The sequence below is a fragment of the Artemia franciscana genome, chromosome 8 (genome assembly GCF_032884065.1).
Source record: "Artemia franciscana chromosome 8, ASM3288406v1, whole genome shotgun sequence".
In the NCBI taxonomy this organism is placed as follows: domain Eukaryota; kingdom Metazoa; phylum Arthropoda; class Branchiopoda; order Anostraca; family Artemiidae; genus Artemia; species Artemia franciscana.
The window spans coordinates 2,526,620-2,539,912 of NC_088870.1; the positions used below are offsets into that span (position 1 = coordinate 2,526,620).

The following is a 13,293-nucleotide window of genomic DNA, read 5'->3' on the forward strand; positions in this document are numbered from 1 at the left end:
TGCCTTTATTTCTTGTGAATATTTGGCTAGCACATCAATATCATCAGCGCAGGCAAGATTACTTATCAACAGTCCTCCGATAGTAGCGCTATATTCCGAATATATCAGCGACACAATGGAGTTTAGAAAGAGGTTGAAAAGGTGTGGTGATAAGATGCAACCATGAAGTACTCCTGACGAAGCTTTGAAATCTTCTGCAGTTATTACTTGGCCTTGAAACTGGTCATACAGACTCTTGATCATCTGGACTATCTCATAAGGGATACTGTAGTGAAGAAAGATACTCCAGAGACATTCACGCCATATAAGGTCAAACACCTGCCGAAAATATTTGCAAATATTTAGTAGAGTCCTTGGTGGAATTCGACATATCGTTCGATGAGTTGTCGAGCGAAAATACCTGATCAATTGTGTATCTTCCAGGGCGGAAACCGACCTGATATTCTTCAATGGCAATAACAGTTATTGCTTGTATTCGTCGAAGTAGAACTATTGTCAGGGCATACAGCTGATGACTCGTGAGGTTGATTGGACGGTAGTTTCCGCACTCTTTTTTCGACCATTTTCTACGAATAGACAGTGGCAGCCTCGCACCACTGTCGGGGTGTGTGGCCAATTTCCTACACCGCGGCCACAATGGCACGGCACAGATCAGTTATCTAAAAGTGATCTAATGTTAATGAGTTCGGATGTGACTCCGTCTGGGAAGGGACTTTTGATTGCTTCAGTAATTTAGTGGACTCAGTTTCTGACTTGAGTGAAGGTGGTGGTCCGAGCTCTTGGTCAAGCATGAAGAAGGGAAGTAGTATTTCAGGATCAGCAGCTACAGGGGGATTGATTTCATCCTTAAAATACTCTTTCCATCTTTCAAGTTTCATCTTTGGATCGCTAATCTCTTTCCCATGTTCGTCAAGGATCACCGATATTTGAGGCTCTTTTTTCGGACTCAAAAGGCGTACCATTTTAAAAACTACTCTGCTCTTCCCTTTCTTCAGCTGTGCTTCGCAGTCTTTGCATTTCTTCCACAGGTAGTTGCGTAGTGCCTTTCTAATCTCCCGCTCTATTCTTCGCTTGATGAGCTTACAAGTATCTCGGCTATTGGGGTAGGCTTTGTTACAATTTAATCACATATCCTCGCACAGCATAATGATCTCATCCGTGATCCATGATCCGTGATCCAACAATCATTGATTACCAAAGACAACTACTCTTTCAAAGTAAAGGTAAATCTTCTTAAGCAGTTTGGTTTCATGTCACCTTATTTTTCGCTGATTTTTTATCTATGTTTTAAAAATGGCACCCGTTACAACTAAAAATTACACAGCTGCAATTGGAGATAATTGCACTGAGAGCTAAATTCTTGAATTTTTCTGATTCTAGATATATGTGGCTATTGAAGTTTCCATTAAAAGAATTTAAACAGACAGGTTTCATTTTTAACTGTCCTTGGTAATTTTACAAAATATGGTGAAGGTTTTGGTATATGCATTGCTTGACCAAGTTTTTCGTCAAATTCGATCCTCCCCACCCAAAATTTCCGGAAAACAAAAAGGATTATCTCTAAAAAAAGAAGTTATTAAACTTGAAAAAAAAAAAATGCTTCCATCATGTTTTACCATGAAGTTTTCCAAAACGCAACGACATTTAAGTTATATATTCAAAAAAACTAAGAAAAAATAAAATTGTTGAGGCATGGCTTTGTATCCTCGAGTCAATAAAATAAATTAGAACAAAAAAGACAGATACGTTGCCTAGGCGAATGGGAGTTTTATGATTATATGCTTTGAATTGGTCCAAATTGGTTAGATGTAAGCTCCTTTTGACCTTTTCGTTCAATCGTAGATACCGTTCAACTCCCTGAAACAGTTTATAACCACTTAATTTGAATGACTTGTACCGACAAGATTTTTCAGATTACACACTGTGCCAAAGACTATGGGAAACGCAGAAGAATGGATACTGGCGCTACTGTCGACAAAATTAACCACCACCATCTAGAATTTTTTATTTTGTTTGACCCATCACTGCTGCATACTTGCCTTTCCAGGTACTCTAAAATGCAAGGGGGAAGGGTAAAGAAAACAGAACTCTGTCCCCACTAAGCCTACAATCTTAGTCAACTAACCTGCTTAACCTACCAGGATTTTCCCAAGCTAAACAACGCCTACTCTATGCAGGCTGGATTTCAGCTTTCGAAAATTCTTGATAATAAGAAATACTGATTAATTATTACAGAGAAAGTTCAGCAGTAAGTTGAAGCATCTTATTTTATCACGGAGCCCATCTGGTTGGTGTTGAAAACAATGGGATAGACTGGAGTGGCCTCCAGTCAGATATCGAGTGTTGTATTGTTTTATATGGTGTTTGCATCAGTCACGTTCACGTACACCAGGATGAACGTAATTCGGACAATCTACCTCTTTCAGCCACTGTAACCAAGAATACCACTCAGACTAATCGTAGAAGTGTTAAAGTGTTAAAAGAGATGGATAAAGCTGATTGGCCCCTATGTATCTCCACTTTAGCTATTCTTCTGTCAAAGATAAAGTTACGTTTAACTCGCTGTGCACCAATGTTGAATCTCCACAAGCTTGTGTTCAGCTTAACGTAAATTACACTCAGATTCTGTAAAACCCAAAAAAAAGCCAAAAATGTAGCAGTTATACGTAGCCAAATTATGGTCAACAAAAGAAGTCTGACACGGAAGACAGATTCAGAGTTGAGAATTGTGAAGAATCGAGCTGAAATATGGCTTCAAATTGGATAACCAAATGAATAAAATGATTATTATGAGTCAAGTGAACTAATAAATCATTTGCAGCTGTTTCTTCAAATTAGTTTGTCTAGATCTTTGGCGCAGTGCTCCTTTCAAGTGGAAGTGTTACTTCAATTCTTTAACGTGGTAAAGATCCAACTAATTGTAGTTCATGTAGGCCTGACACAGTAGATTGCTCTTTAAGTAAAGGTTTTTTAATATGTTCTGCTTTCTGAAATCTTTTCTAAAGTTGCTTATCCGTCAAACAAATTTAGTTTTAAATCATATTTTGGGTGCAACCATTCTTATCGTGTGCTCTTCTCGTTACTACTCCTAGCACTGAAAGATGGCTCTGAAGTCGAATATACTGTATTATTATGTGTCTCTATAGCTTTTATTTGGCTTGCAACATTCATTCAAACTACTACTAACAACTTTTTCCAGCACCAAACCGCCTGAGGCCTACACACCTACACATGCTCCTCTTCCAGCCCAGTATACCCAAACCATGCCTCTTTACACACCCCAAGAAGTCCCTATTTCTCTTAATATTTCCTTACCACATCCTCCCGCCCCATTCGGGGACGACCTACTTTTCGTCCGGCACTAGATGGTTTGCCAACAAGGACAATCCTAGTTATCATATCTTTTTGACTAGGACATGTCCTAGTCATCATATCCTTTTCTCTCATTATAGCCCAACAAAGTGGAAGCAGTTATTGTATTGTATGACCCTCCTAGATTAAAACATCTTTGTTATATTTGTCCCTCGGTTCAAGAATGCTAATTCATATTTTTGACTTGAGTTAGGGGACACTTATGTACGTAATATCACTATTTGGTTAGGTGATCGACAAGGTAATGTCCTGTCACTATCCCTCCTCAATGTGCTTATTGATTCCATGCTTCCTCCATTTCTTTGTCATGTTTTAGCGGCCTAACAGATCTAAATTATATTGCGGATGCAGATGCTGCATTGCTTATTCGCCGTACTAGGCTTAGCACAGCAAAGTCGCCCCAGCTTATATCCTAGCTTTCTGAAGAAATAGACCTGAAACTGAACACTACAAAGTATGACTATTTAGTTTTGTTGTTAGACCTTAAAACTCAAGTACTGATTCAGATTGAGAACCATTTCCAGTTAAGTTTGTTTATTCGCTGGCTTGGCATTAATATTTACTCTTCTGTTTCTTCTGTCCGTTCTAGTCTGCTTGCTGATGTTCAAATAAACTTAGGCAGACTATGCAAAATAATTCAAAACTGGGCCGACTTTCCCACAATCCCCTGGCAAGACTTTATTCAAATTATTGTGACCCCAAATTTTGCGACCGTTTTTTAATACTAGGGATATGCGGGATGTAGGGGGTTCGTATTTCCTTTATCGCAAATGTTTATCGTATCTACCTCGGTGGTATATAAACTGTGAGGGATATATTGGTTTCATAGGAAACTACTACTACCACTCTTATAACTCACTGCAGTACCAAGCAGCCTAAGACCGCCAAAGCTACGCACGCTCCACCTTCATCCTAATCTATCGGAAGCCTCCCTTTTTACACGCTCCCAGGAGGTTCCCGTTTCTCTTAAATCTTCCTCTATGACATCCTCCTACCCCAATCACGGAGGACCTACTTTCCGTTTAGCCCTAAACAGTTGGCCGAAAAGGACAATCTCCGGCAGTCCGTCATCCTTCATTCGCAGAACATGCCCTAGTCATCTCAATCTTTCTCTCCTTATAGCCCAAGAAAGCGGCATTGAACCACACTTTCGCAAAGCCTACTGTTTGAAATTTGGTCAGTCAACCAAGTACCTAGAACAATCCGTAGGAAATTTCGCTGGAAAACATCTAGCAAATCTTCATTCGCTTTTCGGAGCGTCCATGCTTCAGAACCATATTTGACCGCTGTCATTACTGTAGCTTCCCATATTCTAATCTAGGTTTGCAGACTTAACTTCCTATTCTTCCAGACTTTTGTAACAACATCACCTTTTCATCTTTACTTATTCCAAGCCTTATTGACTTATGCTGGTATAGGAACTGACTTGCAAGAGAAAAAATTAATAAACAATCCTGTCTTGAACTTCATTTTTCACGCTAGTAAGGCGGGAAATGCAAGCAATGAAGTTGTTTCAAAATCTGTACAATATTACAAGCCCGATATACTATTAAAACCCAAGAGAATCCTTTGGCCGCTAGCTGGCATGACTACTCGCGCTTCTGATCGCGGCCCACAGGATATTGCGTCCGATTTAATAAGGGCTATTCGGTATTTTGACGAAAAGAAACCTACAGTACCAAAGTTTGTAATTTATGAGCCTGATGAAGTCGCAATGATCCCTGGTGAAATTCCTGCAACCCTCACCAGGGAATTATATGAAGTCTGTATTACTGTTGATGCTCTCAAGAAAAATGTAACCATTGAAACTTCAGCATGGTAGAGTGCCTCAGGGCTCCTCTGATGCTCATCAAACGGAGCCTACGTACTCAGTAATTCTGTAACAACCACCTAATGGTCTTGAAAAGCCTGTGGGCGCAAGGGTTACCTTGAGAGCCTTGCTGATGGTGCTTGCTGTTGCGACATACTAGACTTGAAGCCTTTGCAGAAAGAGTGGCGGACTGTACTTGATGACAAGAAAGCTGCGACTACTCTTGTTAATGCTGTGAAAGATGCAAAACTAAAATCCCCCTTGCACTTTGGCATTGTACGCCACATTCCTGATGATGCCACGGACACGGATTTTTGCAATATGATTGAGAATTGTTTGAAAGCAGTAGGGAATGAAACCCTCGTTTGTATACGAAAGTAAGGCTGATCTACTGAAAGCTCTCGAAAATATTCTGACCTTCGGCTGTGAGAAACATCGAATTCAGGAGAAATTTTTTTTACCAATACGATGTTATAATTGCCAGCAGTACGGGCATGCAGCTCAAACCTGTAAAAACATTACTCAATGTTCTGGCTCCGCAGATGATCACAAGAACTCAAGAGAGAACCCTTGCTCTAAGGACGTAAAAAGTGCATTGTGTGGTTATGAAGACTCTCCCTGCTATAATGCAAAATGTCTAGTAGCATTGAAGCTCATAGGAAATAAATGGTATGCTCCTCAGCTAAAGGTGTGCTCGTGGAATATAAATGGCAGTGTAATTGAAAAAACTTGAAATTGAAAGAAATCGGCGTATGGTTTCTGTATATGGAGTTGCCGATACGTTTGCTGTTGTCGCGGAGCATAGGTTATGCTTTGAACATAATCTGGATACTTCAAATAGTTTATTTAATGCATTTTTATAAAAGTTTCTTTAATTAAAGTTGCTTTTTGTTTCCTTCTTTTTTTCACTTGTATGCTCCATTTTGACGCCGTTGAGTTTTTATTGGGTTAATAAAGTTTCACTTATTCATTCATTCATAACTAATAATAATGATAGTACCATTTTATTAATTTTATTTCTATTAATTTAATCATTAAAATCATATTTAGAAGACAATATTTAGAGGTTGCATAAAACATTGTCATAATAATGCTGATTAGCTAAAAATTTAACGTTACTATCATTTTATTTAAGCAGTTCTTATTTTCTCAGGCTAGAATTCCATGTTAAGAATTCCATGTAGAATTCCGTGGAAGCCTTACCAGAAGTGCTAAAACAAAGCGCCAGTCGGAAATAAACAGGCAATATTGGGATTGTGGTTTTTCTTTATACCGCAATACGTGATTTATCCCAACAAATCCTTAATTTCCTTCACCAGCAAACAGATATCTTTGAGAGAGCCAATCAGACACGGAAATAAGGCTTTTGACATAACGACTTAGCAACCACCAAATTAAGCGGCAAATTCAAAACCTGACTCCCATAGGTTTCCTACATCCTAATTTATCAAAACAAGATTTATTATCATTCTGATTCTTTGCTTTAATTTTGTTTTATGCATACTTTGGAAACAAGTATACTTCCAGTCTGGCAAAACGGGTCTAAGGTTATATTTTATAAAATAATTCGTTAAGATCAACTTAAAATACTGATATGAGCACCACTAATTCGATGATCAATTCATGGACACCAATTTTAGGTTCTGGTACAAAATAATTCCGTTCTAAAAAAAAAGAAAAAAAAGAAGAAAAAACTAGACAGAAACTCTCCCGCTACTACTCTATAATGAATTAATGGTAGACATGACTGTACTGTATTACATCATGACTTGTATTACATCACTGTAATACAACACACGAGCTTCAAATCAACACAATCAAGAGGATTACCTGTGATCCCATTAAGAGAAGCCAAAAACTAGGAGAATTTTAAACCATTAAATTCTTTATTAGAGTTTGAAACCATTTTACTGACACTTAAAAATGACAAAAGAATTTGCTGACCTTAAAACAGAGAATAAAGCAACATTCATTCGTTCTGCTACAATTAGCGCGTTCAACACATAATTTTCCACTTTGATGAACTTTTACGACTTATAAAATAAGTTCACATCACTATCTCTTGTCAGATAAACTTTTGTACAGAGCCCTCGTTTGTTTACTCAACTTAAAGAAAAGGTGTGTAGAAACACTGATTTCAGTAGGAGCATTGGGTACAAGTGCGGTTGGGTTTACTTCACCGATGGTGCTTGAGTGGCGTCAATACCACAAGATAACCAGACCACACCCTTTTGAGGATCTACACTGTTCCTTTATCTTACAGTGCAGGACCAACTTTTGAACATACCTACAGGATAGGCATCCAAGCAGCTAACTACTATGTAATTGTAATGGATGGTGTGATGGTAAAATAGGTGTAATGGCGGATAGGATGGTAAAGTAATGGATGGTGCTGCACATTACATTTTTTTTTTTGAATGGGATACTCTACAAAATAATGTCTGGAGCAACCAAATCCTTTCTGTGGGATTGGGAATATGCACTGGTTTTGGCACTTTAACCGAACATTTGGTTCATCCCACAGCGCCAGTTCTGCTTACCAAAAGTGGCCCACTGGGCACCTGGTTGTGGCCCTGGATAGGAAGGTAAAGTAATGGATTGAGCTGCATATTAAATTTTCTTTTAACCGAGAAGGAGTTACATATAAGATAAGTCTCGGTAATCCAACTGCATCAGGTCATCAAGTAATTGATAGTGGTGCGTATTATATTTTTTATCTCGTCAATTCAGATAAAGTCGGGCATTTCAACTGGACCCGGTATTTCGTCAAACAGCAAGTGATTATTGAGAATTTGATTTTAAAATAATAGTAGAATAACTTATATACCAGATAAATATGGACTTTTCAAATACACAGCTACTTCATCCAAGTAGCTAGTCAAGGTGCTGCAAATTTAATTTTGAAAAGAGGAAATATCATATAAATTTGGGCATTTCAACTGTAATGGGTATTTCATCCAAGCAGCTAGTCGAGGTGCTGCAAATTTAATTTTAAAAAGAGGAAATATCAGATAAATTTGGGCATTTCAACTGTAATGGATATTTCATCCAAGCAGCTAGTCGAGGTGCTGCAAATTTAATTTTAAAAAGAAGAAATATCAGATAAATCTGGGCATTCCAACTGTAATGGGTATTTCATCCAAGCAGCTAGTCGAGGTGCTGCAAATTTAATTTTAAAAAGAGGAAATATCAGATAAATCTGGGCATTCCAACTGTAATGGGTATTTCATCCAAGCAGCTAGTCGAGGTGTTGCAAATTGTAATTTAAAAAGAGGAAATATCAGATAAATCTTGGAATTTCAACTGTAACGGGTATTTCATTCGAGCAGCTAGTCGAGGTGCTGCAAATTTAATTTTAAAAAGAGGAAATATCAGATAAATCTGGGCATTCCAACTGTAATGGGTATTTCATCCAAGCAGCTAGTCGAGGTGCTGCAAATTGTATTTTAAAAAGAGGAAATATCAGATAAATCTGGGCATTCCAACTGTAATGGGTATTTCATCCAAGCAGCTAGTCGAGGTGCTGCAAATTGTATTTTAAAAAGAGGAAATATCAGATAAATCTTGGAATTTCAACTGTAACGGGTATTTCATTCGAGCAGCTAGTCGAGGTGCTGCAAATTTTATTTTAAAAAGAGGAAATATCAGATAAATCTGGGCATTTAAACTGTAATGGGTATTTCATCCAAGCAGCTAGTCGAGGTGCTGCAAATTTTATTTTAAAAAGAGGAAATATCAGATAAATCTGGGCATTCCAACTGTAATGGGTATTTCATCCAAGCAGCTAGTAGATGTGGTGCAAATTGTAATTTAAAAAGAGGAAATATCAGATAAATCTTGGAATTTCAACTGTAACGGGTATTTCATTCGAGCAGCTAGTCGAGGTGCTGCAAATTTTATTTTAAAAAGAGGAAATTTCAGATAAATCTGGGCATTTAAACTGCAATGGGTATTTCATCCAAGCAGCTAGTCGAGGTGCTGCAAATTTTATTTTAAAAAGAGGAAATATCAGATAAATCTGGGCATTCCAACTGTAATGGGTATTTCATCCAAGCAGCTAGTAGATGTGGTGCAAATTGTAATTTAAAAAGAGGAAATATCAGATAAATCTTGGAATTTCAACTGTAACGGGTATTTCATTCGAGCAGCTAGTCGAGGTGCTGCAAATTTTATTTTAAAAAGAGGAAATATCAGATAAATCTGGGCATTTAAACTGCAATGGGTATTTCATCCAAGCAGCTAGTCGAGGTGCTGCAAATTTTATTTTAAAAAGAGGAAATATCAGATAAATCTGGGCATTTCAACTGTAATGGGTATTTCATCCAAGCAGCTAGTAGATGTGGTGCAAATTGTAATTTAAAAAGAGGAAATATCAGATAAATCTTGGAATTTCAACTGTAACGGGTATTTCATTCGAGCAGCTAGTCGAGGTGCTGCAAATTTTTTTTTAAAAGAGGAAATATCAGATAAATCTGGGCATTTAAACTGCAATGGGTATTTCATCCAAGTAGCAAGTCGAGGTGCTGCAAATTTTATTTTAAAAAGAGGAAATATCACATAAATCTGGGCATTTTAACAACAATGGTAATTTCATCCAAGCAGCTTGGAACTGTACAATCACAAATGCTAGCGGCAGGTCGTCAAGTAATTGATGTTCCAGTACACTGTATTTACAAAATAGTAAGAAAAATCTTATATATATATATATAAGATAAATTTAATTAGTTCAAGTGCACCGGCTATTTCACTGAAGCAGGAATTGGTTAAATAACTGTCAATAATAGCAAAAAGTTTTCAAGTAATTTATGATGCTGAAAATTTTATTCTCTTTTTTTAAATAGCAGAAAGCTTATATGTCAGATAATTCTTGGCATTTCAACTGTACCAATCATTTCACCTAAGCAGCAAGCGACTATTTAATTGCTATTGCAAGTGACAGGTAATTAAGTAATTGATGATACTGCAACTATTATTTTAAATCGTGGTAATCGTATCAGATACACACGGGTCAATTTCTTCCTTGGAATCTTGTTTACCCAATAACACATCCTTCGACTGGTATAAAGGAAAAACAACGCTTATTATGAAGGCCAGAGGCGGAGCCATTCAAAAGGGTTGAGGGCAACCGGGGCAGCTGCCCCGGGAGCCATGGCTGAGGGGTTGCCCACTTCGATCAAATTTTTCATTTTGATTCGGATTTTTTGCTTACATTTGAATAAGAAAAAGGGGACAGTAATTAATTTTGCCCCGGGCACCACCAACCCTAGGAACGGCTCTGGTCAGATGGGGCAAGTCACTAGGTCATTTTTGGTGGAAATTCATCAAAAGATCTGGCAGTACCTCTTCTCAATTTTTGCTTAGATAGGCAATTGTTTTTTTTTATATTATTTTTAGAAAATTATAACCGCCCCTGAAAAATTTCATCAACAAGAGATTACAAGTCTTCAAAACTAGCACCAATCAGCTACAGCACGACGACGTGGAACTTTTTAAGAAGAAAAGATATCAGAACAAAAAGTTACGTCGTAGGTAAAACAAAATATAGATACAGATAAATATGAAACATAAACAATAGTGGAAGAAAATAAATTGACGAAAAATTAAAAATTGCTTTGTAAAAAATGATAATTGAGTAAAAATATTACATTCGAAATAATATCCAATCAAATCACCATCCAGCGAGAGCACGCACTGTAAGTTTAAAATGTTCTAGCGGCATAATTTACTAAGTAACATAGTATAGTATATTCGACACAAAAGACCAGCGGTACCATGGTCACAAAAAAAAGAAAAAAGAGAATAACATACAAATACAAAAAAGCGTACAATTTAAAATTTTGATCAAAAGGTTTAAAGCTCAGAAAACTATTCAAAAACACTAATACAAACAAACAAGCAAATTCATCAAATAACACCCTCACGATAGGTTATAACCACAAGAGTACATGCATTAAAGGGCGGTCTAACTTACCATGTCTTATACGCCATCGGTTCAACCATAAGTGCATCGCGGAGTACCTTTTCAGCCAAGTGATGACTACCAAGAAAATGAGTCACCAGTCCCTAAAAAAGAAAAGAATAAACGATTTCTAAGACCACATCGGCTAAACAAGACAAAAAAGGAATGAGGAGCACAACTAAAAAACAATGAAAACTTCCATCCAGTTAAAATAAGGAAGCAATGTAGATATTTCGATCGAGATCCTTGCTCAGCCATCCAAATTGCAAAGAGAATAACAAATAGACTGAAGTCTATGAGATAAAACGTTCGTTTCATGAACTTTCGTCAATATGATATCTATATGCAGTCTCCATTCATGTCACAAACGGCTTAGAGGAGGCCTTGGCCGAAATATTGTTTATTTCCCTCTTTTCAGCAGCAGTAAATTTACATAACTTTTTTGCTTTCTTTATTCGCTCTATAAATAGAATAGTATAATACAAAAAGCTATAATTGCTCTTAAAGATTATCAGTAAAAGCTGTTAGAAAGAAGATTATGACTCACAGTCTGTACTGCCACCTACTTGGGGGGACATAACATAAATTAGAAATACTTGAAGTATGCAAATTCCCTCTTCAAATACTACTTAATGTCAAATTCATTTAATTCATTAAATTCATTTCAATATCAATTCATTTATTAAAACATAAATTCATTTATGCAAATGAGATCACAGTCCGGAGTCACCAAAACTTTATTGAGCTTACTGTCTACTCTCGCTAAAATATTGGATTATTTACATGTTTAAGAAGTACGCGAAGCAAAGTTTGAGGTTAATTTCCATTTTAAATATTAGCCAAGGTGCATAAAAAACATTTAAGGTAAAACAAATGTATGTTTGAGAAATATATCTAACCTACGTATTTTAAGGTAATAAAAGTCTTAACAAAAGTATCATTTTAGCATTAACTGTCAAAATTTGGCTGGAATGTGCGAAAAGTCCCCCAAAAGTACCAATTTAACATCATAGTGTCAATTTGGCAACCATAGTGAATATCTTTAAATCACAATCTTCATGGATAAGCCGTCGTGCTTACATTAGAAAAGAGTACATCTAATGAACGAGTCATATAGATCTCGGTAAAATCCTACGCGTGGATTGGTCAACTACCCGAATTGGTCAACTTTGATAACTCTGTATTGACTTTCCAATGTCTTCTGACAAATAAAACTAAAGATACATTTTTGTCGAGGCCGAAGGTCTCGACCGAATCCGTTGAATTTTGAATTAAAATGGAATAGTTGTGGGCATCAAGCCATGGCTAATTGTAGAAAAAGTTAAGACAGATAGTCCAATTGATTGAGAAGAAAAAATTGGCATTAATAGCTATTATCCGTCCACGCGTCATTGCTAGGGCAGTAGAACCAAGGTAGATAGTCATATAGCTAGTATAATGATAGAACCTATAGTTTCATGTGTTTGATCAATTTGGCACGTGTAAACGGCTGAAGTATGCGGGCGCCTCACTTATTGGACCAAATACACGGTTTATTATCTTTTAGCAAGTCACGCCTGCCAAGAGTCTCAGGCAGGTTGAACCAAGAATTTAAAATTGACATAGGACCATTAGATTGCCTGGAATGAGAGGTAAACAAGGGACGCGCTTACCTATGGTCTTAGGCAGGTTGAACCAAGAATTTAGAATTGAAACATTTTATTATTTTTTTCCTGGGTATTTATGTGCAACAGAAAGCCATAGGAGGGCGAAGGTGAAACCAATCTAACGGATATTTTTAGAAACAGAGCCTTAAGGAGGAAACAATATAATTAAGGAAGAAACAATAATTGTGGCTGAAAACGAAAATTGGCATGTTGCAAACATTCTGAAAGAGAAAATCAATTCCAAAATCTCCAACGCTCTCGTCAGTCATCTCCCAGCATCAGCTCCATAGGACCACGTATCTGCACTTTTTACCTTTAAGTATATATTCAGATTCCAAAAAAGGGTTTGCATAATTTGCGTAATTTGAAAGCTTGATTTTGGATGATGGAGACTGATTTAAAATATTATAAAACCATATATGCTAAATGGCACACAGAAGAGGAGAAATTAATCTCACACCTCTCAAAAATAGATCATTATTATTGTTCATTTTCGTTATGATTAA

The 13,293-nt window shown here is 36.9% G+C and overlaps 1 protein-coding gene across 6 annotated transcripts in view; it reads right to left on the reverse strand.

The window, feature by feature from the left end:
* The window catches only part of LOC136029875 (tetratricopeptide repeat protein 7B-like), a 235,461-nt gene that overhangs the window by 17,458 nt on the left and 204,710 nt on the right, over nucleotides 1-13,293 (reverse strand). For 5 of the 6 annotated variants that reach the window (XM_065708342.1, XM_065708343.1, XM_065708348.1 and 2 more), the window contains one exon: nucleotides 11,154-11,245. In XM_065708342.1, the coding sequence (XP_065564414.1) occupies nucleotides 11,154-11,245 (92 nt within the window). Of the gene's footprint in view, nucleotides 1-11,153; nucleotides 11,246-13,293 lie in introns of those variants that run through there. The other variant, XR_010618131.1, reaches the window with a different exon arrangement.